Source organism: Melanostigma gelatinosum, assembly GCF_949748355.1.
Source record: "Melanostigma gelatinosum genome assembly, chromosome: 20".
NCBI classification, from domain to species: domain Eukaryota; kingdom Metazoa; phylum Chordata; class Actinopteri; order Perciformes; family Zoarcidae; genus Melanostigma; species Melanostigma gelatinosum.
Genome location: NC_136653.1, coordinates 17,279,016 through 17,299,317, shown reverse-complemented (window position 1 = coordinate 17,299,317; position 20,302 = coordinate 17,279,016). Strand labels below are relative to the sequence as shown.

At 44.1% G+C, this 20,302-nt stretch overlaps 1 protein-coding gene across 1 annotated transcript; it reads right to left on the bottom strand.

Annotated features, from left to right (window-relative positions):
• Nucleotides 1-13,925: 13,925 nt before the first annotated feature.
• On the bottom strand, nt 13,926-20,063 carry dselb (dermatan sulfate epimerase like b). Its single transcript, XM_079291905.1, has one exon. The coding sequence runs from the start codon at nt 19,524-19,526 to the stop codon at nt 15,879-15,881; it is 3,648 nt and encodes a 1,215-aa protein (XP_079148031.1). The 5' UTR covers nt 19,527-20,063; the 3' UTR covers nt 13,926-15,878.
• Between the last annotated feature and the right edge of the window lie 239 nt (nt 20,064-20,302).

Sequence of the window (20,302 nt, the reverse complement as noted above, 5' to 3'; positions counted from 1 at the left end):
TGAACATTTTACAAGACTATTTGTGTGGTAACGACTCATTCTGAGGTAATTTGATTCAGAAGCAGGAACCATGCTGTGAAATGAGTAGTTATCACAGATCACCATGAATGTCAGATTGATACATTTCTAAACTTTTAATGATCTGAATTTGGGGTAAAGAGGAGATGCTGCTGATGCTTGGACTTATCGTATTATGAAGGCGTGATCGTCTATATTCTTCGCCTGCCAATTCCTTATCTCTGAAGGGCCACAAAACTGGAGCACAACAAAGGCAGCGGCAGCGAGTACATGCATCACCAGAAACAGTCAGAGATGAGATTAGCTGCTTTCATCTTCATTTTTGGCTCCGCACCTGGAATCAGGAGGAGTTGACGGGTGGGAGAAGAAGAAAAGGGCTCTTTCAACACGTACTGACAGAATCCTTTTAAACCCCAAAACAAGACCTCTAAGTTCTCTCCATGTAGTCTCAGGTCCTTATCCAGCATGTCAACCGACGGCATTACATGACGCCCCGCCCTACAGTACAATGTGCAAAAGACAAGTAAGCAGTCCTCAATCAAGAAGAAATAATAAAAACATCTCTGTACATGGTCTCTGTTCCCACGGTCGTGTGCTAGTTCCACAACAAGATCTGCAGGTTTATGGGCCAACTGCCTGTTTCACAATCTGAATCTAGTCGATGAGTTACTGCAGCGTGTTGGCACCAGTCTGTATTCGGTATGTTGGGACAAGTTTCAACCCTTGGAGCACCAACGAGGGCGCGGTCACACATGCAGAATTCTCACTTGATGTATTCCCTCAGTAAACATCGTAAATATGAGTTTGTGGTTTCAGCCGCTAATTTTAAGTCTTCTTTATTGCCGCATGATGATCATTTTGTAAATGATGGTCCCATTCAAAAGTCAAATAGACGATAAAGCATGGTTTGCGTCAGGGCGGGGCTACCTTGTGATCGACAGGCCGCTACCGCAGCGATGTCCGGTCTGGGAGTCAAAACTTTAACCCTGTCAGAGTGCGCTTTCAGTCTGCAGTTAATCGTAACCTTTTCGGTCGCCTAAAAATGCCTTACTCAGCGCTAGGTTGTGCTTTAGCTCCACGCTCTCGTGTCACTTCTGTTTGCAAACTAGAATTGCTTTCCTGTGGTCGGAGGCCTTCGCCAAACAGTCAAGTTGCAGTTTACATCCATGTCCGTCCAAAACGTCATCACGTCATCATTTGATCCCATCAGACATTTGTGTGAGATTGTAACCTTTGACCTGTAATCAACAAAATGTAATCAGCTCGTGCTTGAGGACAAGTGGACGTTTGAGCCAAAGGCAACAGTGAAAAACTGAATTCAAGGCATCAGACGTCAGTAAACCAATGGGCGATGTCCCGGTGACTACGTCCACTTCTTATCTACAGACCGTCTATGGTGTGATGTTGACCCCACTTGGCACCGCCCACATTTGACAGATACTTCTTAAAAGAGCAAAAAGGTAGCAACGGAACAGTCTCTGCCCAGCAGGAAGACGAGATGTCACATGACACTGTAACAAATGGCTTTTTGTTCGTGTCAAACTACAACATCTTTAGTTGAACATGGGTGTGTGGGAGCAGTTCAAATGAACAAATATAATCAAAATCCGACCCAAAGCATAAAGCAAACACCGGGAGAGAACACCTCCTCCTGAATCCTCCTGCTCCTGAGGAGTCAATCAGCACGTGTCAGCCATAACACCTCCTGAAGGGATATTTCAACACGCACAACAGCAAGTAACAAGATCAGGCAACTCCAGACAAGCTGTGACACAATGGTGACGGAGAAAGTGAAGTTCAGAAATAGCATGATTGTTTGTCACCCGGTAATGACGGCTGAAGTTCACAGTGGATCATTTGGCAGAGAGGTGATTTCTCCACAGGGCTGAACAAAACAAACAGCAGACACGTTCTGAATGCTTGGTTGCAAGCTGTAATATTGAACTGAGATTACAGGAGAGTTTAAGACATTTGTGTGCTGCCTCCTTTGTTTCAACCACAGCCAACGGTTCACACTGTTGTGTCATTGACTATGAGGAGCATCTGTTCTAAACCCAAGAACATTGCACAACAACAGCACACCAGTTGACGGTATATCGTGGAAGTGTGTTAGAAGAAGCTCCACAATCCATCGAGACAGCACACCACATTGTAAAGTACATCAATGAGTTCCTTTTTAAATGCTGGTCAAATAAAACTAGCTCGTGTGTATTGACTGATATCAATAATTCAACACATTCCTCGTCCATCACTTGAAAACTATTGGAATCTGCTCATGAGAACTTTCTTGAAAGAGCAAATAACCTGCTTTATTCATTCTTCCCGTGAAATATTAACCCAGCAAAACAAATTATGAAAGTCTTTAATAAATTGGCATGTCAACCAAAGAAAACACAGCTAACCGGGTTTATATTGACATTACGTCGGCCAAATGGCACCGCAGTCCGCCTGGGCTGAAAAAACATGATTAAAAAAATGACATCAAATCAAGAAATCTAATTTTCGCTCCTTCGTGAAGAAAATCTTCAAATGAATTCATGAATGAAACCTTGAGGTTACAACACCTTGAAATGGCTCTAATTTATTGTAGGGGGTTATTATTTTACAATGACTTGGCTCTCATTCAAACAGGAAGTGAATTCTATTTGCAAAATCATCACGGCTTTGCTGAGAAAATGTGTTCCTCCTCTCTGTTCTTGACTGAAAAGACATCAAGTGACGAGAGGAGAACACATATGGACGGCCTTTATCTTGATGCTCAAAGGCTAGAAAGTTAAATTCAGTGAGTTTTCAGTCGAGGGGCATGATTGTCGTTTGATGAACACACTTTGAGCAAACACTACGAGAAGCAAACCAACACGCCGGGCGCCAATCTTCAAAGAGAATCTGATTGATTTTCTGAGGAATAAGCTATTATCTACAGTCAGTGGTCTTGAGATGAGAAAGGGCCCATTAAGAAGGACACAGCGGAGGCAACAACTAAATATATAAAGCGATTTACAGACTCAGCTAACCTTTGAGACGTCATGTTTCTGAATTGATCAGTTTAAACCCACAAAACAATGCACATGAATCAAAAGGCAATGACGGTCCTGAGAAAATAAAACATCTTTCTGTGCGCACAAGATGCAAAATGATCACCTCTCTGGACTCAGCGGCTGCATCCGGACCTGTGGTTTTAGTCACACTGTTATCATGGTTATCATTGGTGTATTGCCACTTTGGTCCAGACTGACATATCTCAACAACTATTGGATGAAAGGCCTTGAGAGTTTGCAAAGACAATCACAGTGCCCAGACAATGAATCCTAATGATTTTGGAGAACCCCCCCCCCTCCCCTAACTTTTCCTCTGGCGCCACCATGAGGTTAACATTTTAATATCTCTTGAACAAAGATTGATCCTAACAACCGTTTGGTCCCTTGGCTTTTTACCTCGCCAAGCCATCTGGTCAAGTTGTACAAAAGTGTATTCTTAAACTGGACTAGACTGTTTTTAGTGTTTTTATGTGAGGAAGCTAACACATACTCGCTAATTATCAACATGTTAGGGTTGTCAATTTGTGCATGTTAGCATGCTGACGCTAGCATTTAGCGAGCTTCTATTTATTTCAGCCCCACGGAGCTGCTAGCAAGGTGCTAGCTTCGTTAGTGGCCCTGTTCCCCAGACAGTGACAAATACAATGATAATTATTGTTCACAAACATGGTAAACTAAATTGCTGAAAGTATACCATCCATTCAACGGTGTATTGGATTTTACATACTGAAGTGTGTCCTAAAGAGACAGCAAGACTTTCCTTTTAAGATCATGAAAGAAATCCAGCTCTAGTGCTACAATACTCTCCTATTTAACTGTGAAGATACGAGAACGACATTATATGTACTGATTCTAGTGTTCCCTTCTATTGCAGGATTATATTTCAAGAAGCCTCTGAGCCCGTAATGGTTTTTGCCACTTTTCTTTCATGACAGGTGTTTTAATTTGTACTGCATGAGGGGAATAGCTTTACTCATCCACATCCTGGTAAAGGTTCTATTTGGGGGGGAAACAGCTGAAGACGTCAATGTAAAAGCTGCGTTCAAGTGAACGCATGCAATCTAACACTGTCAGGCGTTTCAGCAGGCGCGGACATGTGGTTAATGAACTACATTATATGGGTATTGAAGTTGGTTAATGCCCTAAGGAGCAGAGATGCTTTCGCTTCAGTCTGAGGCGTAATGGATTATCTGGATTGGGCCCCAACGGGTGTGAAAGAGGAACGATCTCAACTGTCGTTTCTTTCCTTTTCTTTTGTTTTAAATGAGTTAAAAGACTCCACGGCAATATGTTTATGTGGCAATGTATCAATGTAGTTGGAATGATAGGCTGTCCACTTATTTTGTTTTCTTCTCTAGAATCTGTTAATTACTCGCACATGTTCGTCTTGCACAAACCTGGGGCTGCATTTGCAAACACTCTGAGAATAATCTTAGAGAGCTCCAAACTTTTAGGATCGACTGCTCAAAGCAGCTCTGAAGGGACAAACTCCTTCACCTTAGCGAGGAGGTGTGGTTGGCCCCGTTGTTGGTCACGACGCATTGCTTTAATAAAGAAAGCGTGATGGTGGATCCAATAAAAGAAGACAAATGCACTCTTAGCTGATGGACAGTGAATCAAAAGGCCTACGCATGCAATTTAGCATCTGTTCTGACATCAATATGTTATGTAGTGAACATCTCTTTTCAATAAATTGTAAGCCACAGGCCTTCTTTGAAAGTAGCCAACTCATTATCTGAAAACACAGGCCTACTTGTTCAGTGCGGGTAGTTGTCATTTTTTAGTTGCTTGTGTTTATTTGTCATGCTGGTAACCATAGTACCGAATCTATTTCATATCAACGGGGGGACCATCCGCTTCTGTCATTGTTTAGTCTGTCAGCATGGGTCGGCACATGAATCTATCAGCCAGCAAATATCTCAGTGTTGAGATCACTTTCATGGGTGGGAGATGTGAGCGCATCTCCAAAGAGATGGACCACAAACATTATCCCTGCACCATCTAATCTGTAGCATTTCATTAAATCACTGTCATTCAGCGTTTGGAGAATGTTTCTCCCACTTCTTTATCTTTCCAACATTTTTCTCCTCTGCTTAAGAAAATCTTAAGCCTCTTAAATGACTCCTCCCTACTCCAGTTGGGGTTTTTTTTTACTTTAGGAGCTCTCTTATTAAGGGATCAGATGCTTTGTGTATGACTCTTATCCTCACCAGGATTTCAACTGTAAGGGGAAATTCTCGGAAAACGTCATAGTTCTTAGAATTGAGTCACTAGGAGCAACTCTTTGTACTGGGAGGCTTCATGAATTCGGCCTCTGATATCAGTGATTTAATCGACTGATGCACACTGATGCTTTCAGCAGCCGCTCATCACAATAAACTGCAGCCTGTTGGTTCCACAGTTCATTCTCTTCTCTGTTTGTCTGCCGTGTCTCCAGAGGGAGCAGAGAGATGCTTCAGACTCCAACCTTTAACATGTGAATGCAAACAGTGTGTGACTGCAGCTTCAGCCCTCGTTATGCCGCACTCGCTGTCACAGAGCCAGACATTCAGAGACGCGACAGCTTTAACTCCTCACACGTGGCCGTTCGCAGTAGCGATGCGCTAAGTGGTAGCGTATCTCTTTCTATCGCATAACATTTTACTTTACTTTACTTGCCTCAGGGCTCTGCTTAACGCCAGGTTTCCCTCGCACTCTGTAAGACCTTGATGTACGGGTGATATGGAAGCTATCGCTGCATTTGCAATGAGGCTCGCTGGATTTGGTAAATGTCATATCAAACGAGGAGGTAAAAATGAGTTTATGTCCTTTTAGCGTTTTTAAAAAGTGAGTCAGACTGTAATATATTCTGCCTTAATGCATTTAGAATCTATGTGGGTTAATATGTAAGTCATAAGGCCTGTAATTTCCCCTGGCATGACTTCAGACGGAATTCTGATGGCAGCCTTGATGGGTCTTAATGGAAGTTCAGTGAGGAGAATGGACTGAATTTGCATATTGATAAAGGATGGGAAGGAAACAAGATAATGGAGGTATTGTTGCTGTGTGCCAAATCAGGGTTGGATTCTCCAAAGTCCACATTTGTCTTTGTCACAAAAGGCTGACAAAAGATGGGAAGGAAACAAGAAATGCAGCAATATTCTGCCCAAGCGACCGTGATCTTTCTTGTAAGGCAACATCGGGCTTTAAATATACATTGCAACAAATTGGTCAAAACATAAACACAAATTAAAATACCAGTACATTATGTATATACATTATACATAACAAAACGTGAATTGATAATTAATTAATTGATAATGTTGGACAGCATTGTCCTTCTCCACCGTCATTAAAATGCCAAAACACTGATTACTTTTTGACATAATGTGCCTTTTTAGTGTCCGATATTACCACTGCCACTAATCCTGTTGTATTTCAACTCTTTCTAACATTGTCATAATTGCATTTCTAGTTCATGGTTTATATATTTGTGGCTGAAAACTCTTCAAACGTTGTTTAATAACTCATAATTTATACTCTGGCACCGTGAGACTCCCCGGTTCACCAGCATTTACACTTTGTCGACCACTCGAAGAACCTTCCTGGTGATTAACTTGGAAAAGTCAGACTTTACGAGTTGACGAGGAGCGCCCGAACGCGTCGTTAGCTCGAGCCACCGAGAGGATAAACTGTCTTGTTTGTGGAAGAGACACAGGTTCGACCTCGCCTTCAGGTCAGCCTCTGAAATTGAAACACAGCTTGTAAACACCCTCCTCGGTGTCGTCAGCGAGTCATTACTTGAGCTAATTCATGTCGGCCCACGTTGCTCATCTCTTGACGGCTTCATCTTTTATTTTCATCACTTGTCCCGCGTCGCAGCTGCAGGACGCCAACGACGAGGGAGATGCTCTCGGCCTCCCAACACAAATATCTCCTGCAGTGTAACAACAACTGACATTCTGCAGATTGCCCGAGGTTATAACTCCCACCTGGCCTGTGCTTATATGAATAACATCATTGAAATGATTCATATTTGTGATTGCACACACAGTCAATGTTTGGCAGTGTGTGCCTGTGCAGAATACCAACAAAGAAAAACACTGCGCTTTATGCATCAACTGATTATCGTCAAAATGAAGCCACTTACTCCAAACCGCACACACACACACGCCTACGCACACACCCTTACGCACACACCCTTGCCTGCTATGGAGGATATTTTCAATTAATCAAGCTCGCTCATCAATAATTCATCGCCCCTGCAGCCAGTCACTCTTCTCCAGCCATTTAATGAGGCAGCCCAGCTAGAGGGACACCATCCACACATTACAGCTATTATAGTCACCGCTCAGGAGCAAAGCTGCTGTGACCGCGGCCGGTTATTAAAGCAACGCCATCATTCGTGCCTTCCAGTCACATCAGAAAGCCGTCAAAGACTGTTTGCCAAAGGACACAAATGACACTTAGTAAACACAGCGAGAGGCAGCGGTGCAGCCGTGTCACCTTTCTGTCTCGGGGAAACCTCCGGTTGCTAATCTCTACTGCAATTCCAGAGACCAAGGGGGAGGAGGTTTGTCAGAAGTGATGAATTATTAAAAGCAACTTTGCTGTGACAGAGGAGAATGTCCCGGTTTGATAACATTTTTAAAGGGAAATTGCAGACCTGATTTAAGACATAACCCCAAGAGACAAGGAGGGCAGCTGTTGGAAAGAAGCTCAGAGTAAATCGCACATCTTATACGGAGGGGAAATTCTCGGAATTAGGTGCAGTGTTGAACAAGAGCCTTCATATTTAGAGCCTCATTTTCTCCTTTTTTTGGCAGAGAAGAGATGAATTGGCGCTTCTAGTAAATTATTCTGGCATTGAAGTGCATCCATTAGGTTCCTGTTTCCTTTGATTTCACTCATACATTTGGTGATGAACAAACGTTGCTTTGGAATTCATTTTCCACTTAATTTCTTCGCTGTCGTAACGTGCGGGTGTTGTCTGCAGTTTAAAGTCGCGGAGTGCGTTATCTTGGAGAGGCACCAACATCTGCAACTGTTTTTGGCTTGGAGGTAGTCACTTTCCTTTGCAGCAAACCTGCCTTCCCCCGAAGCGATTCACTCCTCGTGTTAACTGCCCACTTCTGCAAATTTAATCCACACAAACTACTGTGACTGTTCAATTTAAAACACACCACGGCCTGTGTTCAAGGGGATTTTCTAAATATATTCTAAGGAACCAGATAGAACAGAAAAATCTTCTATAGAAAAAAAAGAGGATATTTGAGGAAAGGGTTGTGGATTCTTACTTTAAGAAAGGGTACTTGAACTTTCCTTCACGAGAAGTTGTATTTACATTCAGAGTTTTTTGGACCTCAATGCATTCGGTGTATTCGTAAAAGTGCGTTCGGAAAGACAGCAAAGTGAATTTTAACTTCAAGAACTTGCTGGCTGGGCCCTTTGTGTTCATTCACCCCAAACAGCCAAATGTACCAACTGTACGTTAGCTGTAAGCTAGCAAGCAACTGCAAAGATTCTGTCAATTCCCTCAAGTCTCTCTCCTGTTTCCTCTATACTCTGTATGTTTAGGAAGCAGATTCATAAAGCCCCTTGCTGATTTTTCACTTCAGTAGAAGCATTTTTTTAAACTTTCCGACATACTCCTAGTGTCAATTCGTCATGCTCCGGACAATTTTGTGTCTTGGTGCATTTTTTTCTCCATTGACTTTGCAATTGCAGAGCAATAATACAAATATCGAAGGGTGAAGAGGAGGGGTCGTTTACACAAAGACGCCGCCGGACTAGATTCTGGGAAGACAGTGAAATCGTCAGACAAAGTCAAACAACGGCAAGAGACTTGCTTGTTAATGACCAAATTACGGACCGGCTACATGCCCACAATGTTTTTTGCGTCATGTCCCGCCTCCTGCACGCTCTATCCAGGCGACCAGCCCCCGTCGAAGCATACACCTTCTGTTCATCTTGAGTCCCAATCAACGACCCTAACAGCATGCGTTGGGCCTCTGGGTGTATTCGGGGCCCGGCAGCTCATTGTTTGCCCCGGGGCCCCCAAGCAGGTTAATCCAGCCATGGAGCTGGTGGACAATGTAACAGTTGGTATACATTGTAAATCATCTCACACCAGCAGAGGACACCTCTTACCTCTTACAAAGCAGTGACACCTCTTGTTGTTGTTTCGTTTCTTCTGCCTTTTCTTTCTACTGGTGGCAAACTATGAAGTGTTGTTTCTCACATCAGGAATCAATGTGCGAAGGAGTCAAATTCCCCCCAGGAGTAGTGGTGTTGTTGTCCTGGCCTTGTTCACTTCTCATCATTTCTTAGCATCTCCTCACTTTTATTCTTTTGCCAAGCAGACCAAGAATAACGATCCCCTAGGAACACAACCATATGAGCAGAGAATCTGACCATCTGGCTTCCTCGGCAGATAAAAATCACGAGGGGACGAGAGAAGAGAGACGAACGTCCCTCGTCTCCTGCCGCCTGTCAGTGTCAAGATGTCTCTTTTAAAAATAAAACACTGTTGTTGGAAGCTGTACAGAGCCAATAGTGCGATTGCAAGGGAATGTTAAAAGTGAAGTTTCTTTTCTTGAAGAGAAGAGGGGAAAGTCACCCAAAGGGAACAGAAAAAAAAACCTAATTTTAAGGTTTGCATTCTTGGACTGTGTAGATAGCCGCTCCGGGTGGGACGGTTGTGGGAAGGCGATGATATGAAATCTGTGTAGAGTGAAATGATTTTCTTATCTCTGAAGCTCACAAGTGCAAGAATCCCTCACCCAGTCACATCTCCTGTCAATTCTTTATTGTAGGAAATAGCTTTCCATTTCCTCTCCATCAAAAGAACTCTGAGATGTGAATATGTAAGTGAGCACAGGGAGAAGGAACGATGCATTTCGTTTCAAAAGACTTTACAGCGATATGTCGCTCTGCTGTAATCTCCAAGGCACAATGTGACCAGCGTAGGGGCCGTTACTCCTCCTCAAGGCATAAATTACACTAATTAGAGATCAATGACTCATGCTTGATGTAATTAGGCCGGCTGGGACGCCCCCACAATAACTGTACGGCATGCATTCACCCCTTTTTTCCCTCCTCTCCTGTCAGTCCTATTGTGTACAACATAAAACATGAAAACGATGTCAGTGCCCACACATGGTTCAGGAGAGCGGCGGCCGCGGCAGCACTTCGACAGGCGGGTTATGGTTTCTGGGTCCCCGTAATGAAGGACTACTGAGTGTGTCATCTCGGAAAAGAGCCTCTGGATTCAGTCCTACACCTCAGAATAACACCAGGCCTCAAACGCTGTCGCACGGCCACTCTTTGCTTTAATAGTCAGGAACAGCTCATTAAAACGACAGCGGCGGCTAACCCTTTCCATCACAGAATTGGTCAACTCGCATTAGTCGGGCAACAGCTAAATCGTTTCTTTTCGTCTCTTTTTTTTCCAGCTTACACATCATTCTGCTCGTTTTGTTTTTCGCACTGCCAGCGAATCACAACGGTTGAAATAGGAGAAACAGAGGAGCCCTGCACAAAGTCATTCAACAGTGGCTCAATTTGCAAGAGTCAGAGAGCTCGGTCCGCCCTGCAAAAACTGTCTGTGATGTACAGAACAAGAGAGGGGATTAACCAAATTGTCAAGGGTGACAGGTTAAGCTGGTTTATACTGAAGGGTCTCACTTTCAAAGTCAAAAAGTCTGAAACTTCTCAAAGCAAAGTCTTCTGTCATATTTGTTATGTAATGTTCAGGGGAAATTCAATTCCTACAGACTTTCATTTGACTTTCAGACAAGAGGCATGGTCATAAAAACCTTTCAGCTACTGGAAATAAAGTATTAGTTTTCAAATAAACATATGGAGTAAATTATAATTAAAATGCACCAAGGACCTTGAAACCCTCAGAAAACAGATCTGCAGTTAATGTGGAATTATCTCATTTTGACAAATTCGGCTGATGATCATATATCCTGTCAAACTGGAAAAAAAAGAAAAGAAATTGGCAATAAGGAAAGCCTTAAGGAATGTTTCTGACTCACAACTGTGAGCCAGCCTCGGTATACAGAGCTCTGCTTGGAGTGAAATTACAAATGCCTCATGCGGTCTGATTTCCCTGCGCTATGAAACCAGACTGGGCTTCATTAGCAGTTGCTGCTGTTCTTTATTGGCATGGGAGATCCCATTTTCACTACAGCATTGACTTGCCACCAGGTACAAATTGACAATGCGGCACTGTTTGCCAAAAGTGAAAAGGACTAAACAGAAGAGGAGCGACGTCGCCAGCTGCTTCCATCTGGTCAGTGAAGTCTGCAAAGCATCCTCTCCTCTGTCATCGCAAGGACACAAGTCATGCACGTCGAATTCATATTGAAGTTTTAAAACTCTGAACGAGGATGGTTTCGCTCTCCATCAGCAGGCTAATTCTCCAGCACAATAGCCTGACACGGCATCGATGATTACTCCTCTCCAGAATATCAGGCTGCTCGCTGACTGATGGCGGCTGCAGCAAAAGGTTAATTAATGAGCGGTGGCTTCCGGCGAGGGAGACGCTCTCCTGGGACTTGCACTCACCACCAGTGGTGAAAGATAAAGGTGGAGCAGCGACAGGGGTATGACTACTCGGTTGGAATTGAGTCGGCTATTCTCTCTGGATAGCCTCCATGTGCTTAATAGTGGGAGAGAGCCACTTGGTCACTCACCCAAGCTGCAGCATGGAATTAGATTAGAATGCAGCTTTTCATCATTTCTCGAAACCCTATTTCATGCAATGATTATGTATCGGTTATCAAACATCAGCGGTAGTCTATGAGAAAACCTTGGAGCTGAAATTAGTTCCGCAAAATCTGCTTTTTGTGATCAGACATCAAAAGGTTTACATAAAGCTTATTTGTCTTCCTGTGAAGCAGCAGTCTTATTTCCAGATGGGAAATAAACACGCTGACATACTGTTGTATTTTTAGGCCGTTTCTAAGACGCCATTACATTTCATTGGCAAAGATTACAGACTTAACGTGTGTGAACTAACCTGATGAGCTTCATCCTGGTAAAACGTCCAATGACAAAGTGATCTGTGTCCCATCAGAAATACTCTCTTACGAGGCAACCTTTGAGAAAGGTTCAAAATAACAGCTTCATTAATAGTTCATAAATCATTTACTAATTATGTATAGCTCAGTTGAAATAAGAGCGACTTTGGGGGTTGCCAGGTTATGAAAAACCACCCGAATCAAGTAATTAATAATTCATGATGTTTTCTTACTTATGTATAGAAGAGATAAACAGATTTCACAAATATGAATAATAACATATGAAGTCTTAGAATATGATTTATTAACTATTAATGAAGTCATTAGTTACAACCTTATAAAAAGGCTGGCTTAGTGGAAAGTGGTAGCATGAAATATAAATCCAGTGCCTTTATAAAGTTGTAAACAATAGCTTCATGAATGGTTAATAAACTATTTACTAATTAGTTATAGATCAGGTATAAGCCATTGTTGAGAGCATCGTGGGTGCTGTTGCTGGTTGTAAATATCTCTGTGGCTTGTAAATGGTTTTATAATAATCCATGAAGTCTCCAGCTGTTAATAAATAGTTAATAAAAGGACTGTGAGTTCTGCAGTTATGTAGAGGACGTTTTCAAAACAAGTATTATCTGCAAATTGTTCAAAAAGTAGAACAAACAAAACTGTTCATGGCCCCTGTGAGAGATGTATTATTGTACATTAAATACTGAAATGCAGCAGAGTAAAAAGATAAAAAAAACCTCCTGAAACGTAGTGACCCAGAGGTATAAAGTACAGTGAATGTACTTAGTTACTTTCCACCACTGCCTACTGGATGGGCATAAGGATTTCCCCAACATGGCAACCCTAAAGCACCAGTAACTTATGAATTGACCATTAATAAAACCATTAAGTTATTTTATGAGAAAGTGGCTGATAAAATCCAACAAAAACTGTCAAAATAAGATGCATGATTCCACAGAACTCAAGTTATTGGCTACCCGTGGTGTAATGTAACTAAGTACATTTACTCAAGTACGATACTGGAGAGCAATTTTGAGGCACCCCTCTATCTTATGTTACTTTATAATTTCACAACATTTTTGAAGGCAATATTGTTTACTTTTTATTCCATTATATTCCATTGCCAGCTGTAGTTTATGCAGATTCAGATGATCAATAAAGAGTGAAACCTGGCAGTATTTAAAGTGGATGAAAGTAGCTTCACCTGTACCACATTCAACAGTAAAGTAGTGGAAACTTAATGCATCAATAATCATAATCAAGTGGCAAAATATATATCATTCTGAGATGGGCCATATTGCATCTTGAATACTTTAAGTTTTGGTACTTTTATTATATTTTAGGTAAGATTTTGAATGCAGGACCTTTACAGCGGTAACAAGCATTCGAGTGTTACAGGAAGGATGAAGAACAAAGGAGTAATGAAATGACTCCGCTCATCGGGACCAGTCTGAGATGCTATACACACAACGTGGCTTTTCTTGTTTTTTGAAGCCCGTTCAGGTCTCTTCTCAGTCAGAGCGTGACGAAAGAATTGCCTGACATGTTTTTAATTGTTGGCTCCTCCTTGTCATGCATGTCACTCATACAAGCAATTAGGCTTCAGTCATCCATTTCCAATAAAATGAGAGATTTTGAATAATTGTAGCAGCACAGAGACGTCTGCATATGTTTTAGTTAGTGACCATTGTGAACGGGACTATGAAAATGTAGGAATATTAATAGTAGTAGTTTAACATGTGCAGTCTATAATAATAATATCTGCTGCAAATGAGGACTTATCTTACGTCATCAGATGGTACATTCCTTTATCACAGAGCAAGATCATTCACTAATAACTCACTGCATCCAAACAAAAGACGATATATTCATGAATTTATTATATTCTTTACAGTATTTCCACCACTTGCTCCAGAGCCCACAGAAAACCTTTAACAAAGAAAATGATTGTAATTCAAGGCCACAGAAGCAAGGAACCATATCCCCACCAGCAAATACAAAACAGAGTCGGTAACAGGATTGCAACACCAAAGTGAAAGCATGTCTGCAAGGTCTACACATTCAAAGATCACAAACATCAAATGGGTTTTTCCAGGCAGTCAAGGGTTTCAGTGTCCGTAGAACGGAAAACAAACAGGACTGTCTCCAGCTGAGGAGAGTTTCTGAATGGGCACAGTATGATTTCTTTCTTCTTTTTTTTGTGTACAGATGCGTGGGGGCGGTCTATAATTGAGCGAACCATCTGCATGTTACATGTGATCCATTTTACATTACATACATGTTGAAGCAGGACAGCATCAAAGGTTACTGTGGAGCCCAGGCCAAAGAGCACAACGTCACAGAGTCGAAGTGGTCTCTGAGTTTGTTTTGTTTTTTTCTTCAGCGATACTTAATAATCATCCCCTGCTCAGTCCTTGTTAAGTCCACTGCTCGCTGAACTCTCTCAAGACAAAGGCCCCCAACAAATCATTGGATATCTGCTTGACCGCGACGGGAAATCAAAAATTGTTTGCATATCCTTCAGGCTTTTATAATGAAAAGAGCAGAACAATAAAACACAGGGTAAGCCTCAGTTATGGCATCTTGCAGATTAATATGAGCAGCTGAGGGGGATGCTTTGGAAATTGCTTTGACTAGGAATGTGTCAAGGCTGACAGGTTTTTCTTTTTTTTCCAAGTTTGATTCCTATTAAGCACTTTCCTCTGATCTAATTCAATAAATACCAAAGGGAGTTATAATAATCATATTCAGTCCCGATCCTTTGGGATATGTGTCTTTGGAACCCATAAATACTTCTAACTTTCTTTCTTCTACACGTAATATCTTCAGAGGTTTTATATTTCCAAGCTAATCGAGTACATGAAGTAGAGTTAGCTTTGGAAAATGCACTGAGCCCCCACATACAATCAACGGAGTCCCTGCGAAAGTGCTACGCCACCAAGCCACCGTGGCACATTTGAGATTCAAATGAAATCCCTCCACTGATGTAACGGCAATACAATCCGTATCATTCACACGTCGACATTAGAGCAATAAAGCAACACTTTCTTTTTCTCTGCTTTGCCAACGACTCTGTACATTGCAGCATTTTGTTGTTTTAAAAGGGAAACAACACGAGAAGTTCAGATATTGAATTCATGACAGCCAAATTGGTCTTTGAAAAAATTCTCTCCCAGAGCAACAAATTAGAAGACTGCCAATAAGTACGAGTCTTACTCCTTAATGAGCTTCATAATGAATCTGTTTCAAACCAGTAAATATCTCTTGATTCCCCCCCCCCCAAAAAAGCTAATGAGCCAGTTATAACAGATATGGATTTTGCACAAACATCTCTGACATCACAGATTAGGGATCGGCAAAACTCTCATTTCTCATCGCTTACTAAGACAAACAGCAAATAATCGTCACTGTGAAAGTGAGCTGTTGTAGGATGCCGCAATAACAAAATGTAGATGCACAAACATGTTGATGCACAAATTCAACTCGGCACGTAAGACAGCAAAGGTCTAAAGTCTCCCTCAATAAAAAGAAAAGTGCTACCAGTGAGTGTGAAGGGGCTGCTGAGAGGAAAACAATAACATGAGCTCCCTTTCACCTATTTTAATGTAAAATATTCCTCCCACACAAACATCTGCTGTTGTAGTCTGTACAACACCCAAACAAACACAACAAACAGGAAAAAGGCAGAAATGCTACTCAGTTTCTCCTCAACTTGTAACATTTTTTTTTAAATTTAAGGTCAGTGCAAAAAATAAAACCTTTACAGAACTCGATGGCAGCTCAATATCAGCTGACCAGCAGCAGTAGCAAGTTAACTGGTGTAACCCAGCCCCCTCATCACACTCCCACACACGTCTTCTATTAGTCTGATGTCCTTTCGCGGCATATTTTGCGTCCACGCGTTAATGTTGGCTGGTGAAATGTCTCCTTCGTACATCAGATTGTACAGGTTCGTGGAGGTGGTAAACAGAAGTTGGTTGAGGGCTGCGGGCGAGACGGGCACCCCCAGAAACGTGTGTATGCTCTCCGCCGTCTCCTGCGGGAAGTTGACCACGTCCTCAAACCTCACTTGGAGGTAGGACTCCTCGGGGAGGCTCTCGCTGACTCGGAGCGCTGCCGCGGTGTGAGCCAGCCACAGATGAGCCAGTATGAGAATGGGGTTGGTCTCAGAACGGGACAGCAGCCTCTGGATTATTTTAAACTCCGGCGCCGTTGTCGGGCACCCGTCACCGGCAGCGGCCTCCTTGAAAATCAAGGAAAGGTGCTGCGGGATGTTTTTAAGGGTGTAAAGGCTGGGCTTGCTGTTATAAACCATGAGATAAATCCACGCCCGAGGGTCTCTCACCAGGTAGATTGTCCTCAGGGAAGAGCCCACGACCTCCTGAATGAAAGGCAGCTTGAGCGCCCAGCTTCCGCTCCGCATGTTGAGGACCACCCGGGCGTTGGGGTACTCGGCAACATGCCGCCTCATCTCCCTCACATACTCTGCATCTCTGTCCAGGCTCGCTCTCAGTTTGCCCGTCAGCTCAGACGCCGGCTCTCTCCTCCTGGATCTGTTCTTCCTGTCCCTGGAGGGGCCGACTCTCTGGGCCTGTCTGGCCCTGCTGCCCTCTACCAGCTGAATATTCTGCAAGTGCAGCTTGGTGTTGTGGACCAGTGACTGCAGCCAGCCCTGAATAATCTTAAACCGTCCCTGCACGGCGTCTGACCTCGTCCACTCGCAGGCGTCGACCAGGGAGTCGAACTCGAACTCGGTCTCGGGAATGTCCACGTGCTCGGTGGGAACTCGCACGTAAACAAAGTCCGAGCTGTTGCAGAAGAGGTGCTTGAGCATCTCCGATCCCGATCCGGGAAGGGCTGTTATGACGACGGTGGGCAGGGGGAGCCGGTTCTGCTCGTACAGTCTGATTTGTTTGTTTGCTTCGCTTTTGGCACCCGCGACTTTCCATTTCACCCCGCAGAGGAGCTGATCGCAGCTGTTAGACACAAACAGCAGCTCGGCTATCCACAGAATGAGCACAGAGAGGAGGGCGTAGCGCATCAGCCTGCTGAAGCAGACATAAAACTTTCTCTGTATGGTCAGAAATGCTATGGCCACGCAGAGGACAACCCCTGCTATCACATTGACTGTGAAGCCAAAGTCAAACAGCTGATTATTACTGCTGATTGGTTTGGGGATGAGTTGAGTCCCAAGGCCATATCGAGTGATTTGATATCTATCCTCAACTTTACAGTGACCTCCGAATCCTAAATAAGTCAACCTGGCGCCGATGTCTTTGTAGTTTGTCGCAATGGAGACTATCTTCTCTGTGTTATTTATGGTTAAAGAAAGTCTCACTCCGTTTTTGCTGTCATCCACAAATCTACAGCTGGACACTTTGACGTATGGGCCATGTAACACGTAAGCTACTCTGCTGACTGTGCCCGTCACTGGAAAAGTGACATTGACATACTGAGTCCACCTCTTTTTAAACTCCGCCGCCTGCTCTGCCTCCTGTATCCTGGTATCAGGGCTGTGACCCTGGCTGTCGAACCAGAACATTTTATAATGAGCGTCCCACACATCCATCATGGCGCCATTATATCTGTCCATGAATCTGAAAGGGACGTATTTAAAGTCAATGTCAAGATTGTGGAAAAAAGCACTGAGGGACTTCACAGGTGAATCACTCCACCTCTCTACGTGGTCGAGCACCAGCAGGGTCTGCGAGTTCAGCAGGACTAAAGCTCTGTACACACTCTTTAGTCTCATAGCGGGGGAGTAAGCCAACGCCGCCTCCCCGCTCACAAACATGGTGTCCCCGTGTGAGGAGGCGACAATCACCTCCCCTCTGGAGTCACCCACCCCCTCATCGGTCCAGCGCAGCCACTTAGCGCACTCCCCCAACTGACCCTCCCACGGCGCGTTACACTGGCTGGTGGGAGACGGACTGAACACCAAGACGTTGTTAAGGTAGCTGTACTTTGGACCATAAAGTGCTTCCGACACAAACACCTGTCCGTTTGGGGCAAAGGTGAAAGAGTTCTGATCGGGGTGCTCGTGACCTGGGTTAAAGCTGTTCCAGCCCTCCACCCAGGAGTAGGGCTTGTCGTGGACGATGTCATAGACGGCACGGCCACCCAGCTTGCCAGACTTAAAGGAGACAAAAGTATTACCCTGGGCGTTCGGTAGGCCTGCTCCGTATGTAACCACACCCCAGTTTGAGAAAATATGCATCATAGCTTTCCCAAAGTCGTGGGGAGGCTGCGGCGCGAGGTGGGAGTTGTACCAGATGTATTCTGTGTGAAGAGTAGCCCAGCGCTGGGCAGACGAATGCCCCATGGGACCATCTTTGGGCCGGTGCTTTCTAATCTGCTGAGCCAGCCAGTTGCCCGTGCCGTTCCTCATGACGAACGTGTCGAGAAAAACAAGCTGGCTCTCCGGTCCATAAAACCAGTTGTAGTTGGAGTCGGCGATGCCAACTGTTCTCTGAAAGCCGGGCAACAGAGTGGCGTAGTAAAACCAGAAGTGTCCCCGCAGCCAGTTGCTCTGCAGGTTGTCGATGTTGAAGTGGCGCTGAGCTAAGAAGACATACTGTGTGATGGACTTGGCTGTGTAGCTCCCATAGGCTACTCCCTCATCCAGAGACCCATCGACGACATGGTTAAGGAGGAACATAGTTTTCTCCATGTAGTTCACCGCCACTTGTTTCCAGATCATTGACTCCCGGTCGTCATGTGATCCGACCACGATTGCACCGATCAGGACGGCTAATATGTTGGTGGTTTGATGATTATGGAGGTACTGTTTCCCCCACCCCCTGTGCTTTGAGATGTCAAACAGCTCCTCCGTCTCAGAGCGAATTTTCTTGAGGTAAACATCCCTCCGCCGCTCATCCAGGTAGGAGTAAATAAAGTCATAAGCTGTAGCAAACCCAGTGAGAGAGTGCGCAGTGGGGACCTCGTCGTTAGGAGCACTGGTCACCTTCCAGTCGGGGTATTCAGCCATCCTATCCATAAATTTGATAAGAAACTGCAGGGCAGCAGAGTCCTCTGGGCACAACAGGCAGTACAGAGCCAGGGGAGGCAGGTTGTTGCCATAAATCTCATTCCACTTGCTTGTAAAGTCTGCATGTTTCACAGGAGGCATGTAAAAGGGAATATTTGCCAACATGGTGAGCGCAGCGGCCCGGATAACTTTAAATATGTGACTGTGGGTGGTGGAGGACCTTTGCCTCAAGTGCAACACATCCACTTGGTTAAAATATAGGTTGGGATGGGAATCAGAGGACCGGAGTTTCCACTGCTCAGTCGCTCTGGCTTTTGTGAGCTTGACCTGCAGCAAGTCATCTGTGAAAATGTCTCTGTCCGTGGCGTTGAAGACCCCGGAGAAAGCTGTCCCCACTGCGAACAGTGGTAGCAAAAAAACTGAATATAAAACCCAGTTAACTGCCATGTTGCCGGGCATTTGTGAATACATTTTAGTGCGTTTAAAAATTAGGCAAAATGTTGTTGTAAAGTCCAACAACTTCAGTTGTTATTTCAGAATAAAAGTCCAGGTGAGATATAGTTGTTGAGGCGCAATAATCCACAAAAAAAGATCCTTTATGAGACAAATGGTGCAATATCAAAGTCCCATGCATGACAGTCAAGAAGAGGGAAAAAACTGTATTGCAAGAACAAACACGATCCACATCCACTTGTAACAATCTCATAACAGTTTGCAAAGGCAACAAAACGCATCACATTAATTATCCATAAACGTCTGATGTTTCCGGTCTGGTTTGAATTTAAATCCAAGAAAAAACATCCTGCATGTCTTCCTCCGTTCTCATAGTAATAAGGTGTGCTCGCGAAGACCGGCAATCCTCTCCGATCGCGTGCGCCAATAACTCACATTGATCTCCTGCCCCCCACCCCCCCCGAAACATTTCCTCCCGAAACAAACATCAGTCAGCTCCAGTCAGTGTCCGGTCCAATCACAGCCACCCAAAGGCACCGTGCGCAGCCCGAGCGAGCTGCAACATCCGCGGAGAGGAACCTCAGCAAACAACGCATCTCCGCAGATAACATTGCTTGGTATCCCCCCCCCCCCCCCCCCAAACCCCAACTCCAAAACCGCCGGCCGCAGAGACTCCACTCCAAACTGCCTGCTGCTTAAAATTGCAAATCCTGATCGGGAAATTGATCCATTTGCGTTGTTAAATCCGTTACTTTGCTTTTCTCTCTCAGCTCCACGTTGCTCATCTATCGTTA

Coding starts and splice junctions, on each gene's coding strand:
- dselb (XM_079291905.1), bottom strand. CDS start 19,526: ATGTATTCACAAATGCCCGGCAACATGGCAGTTAACTGGGTTTTATAT.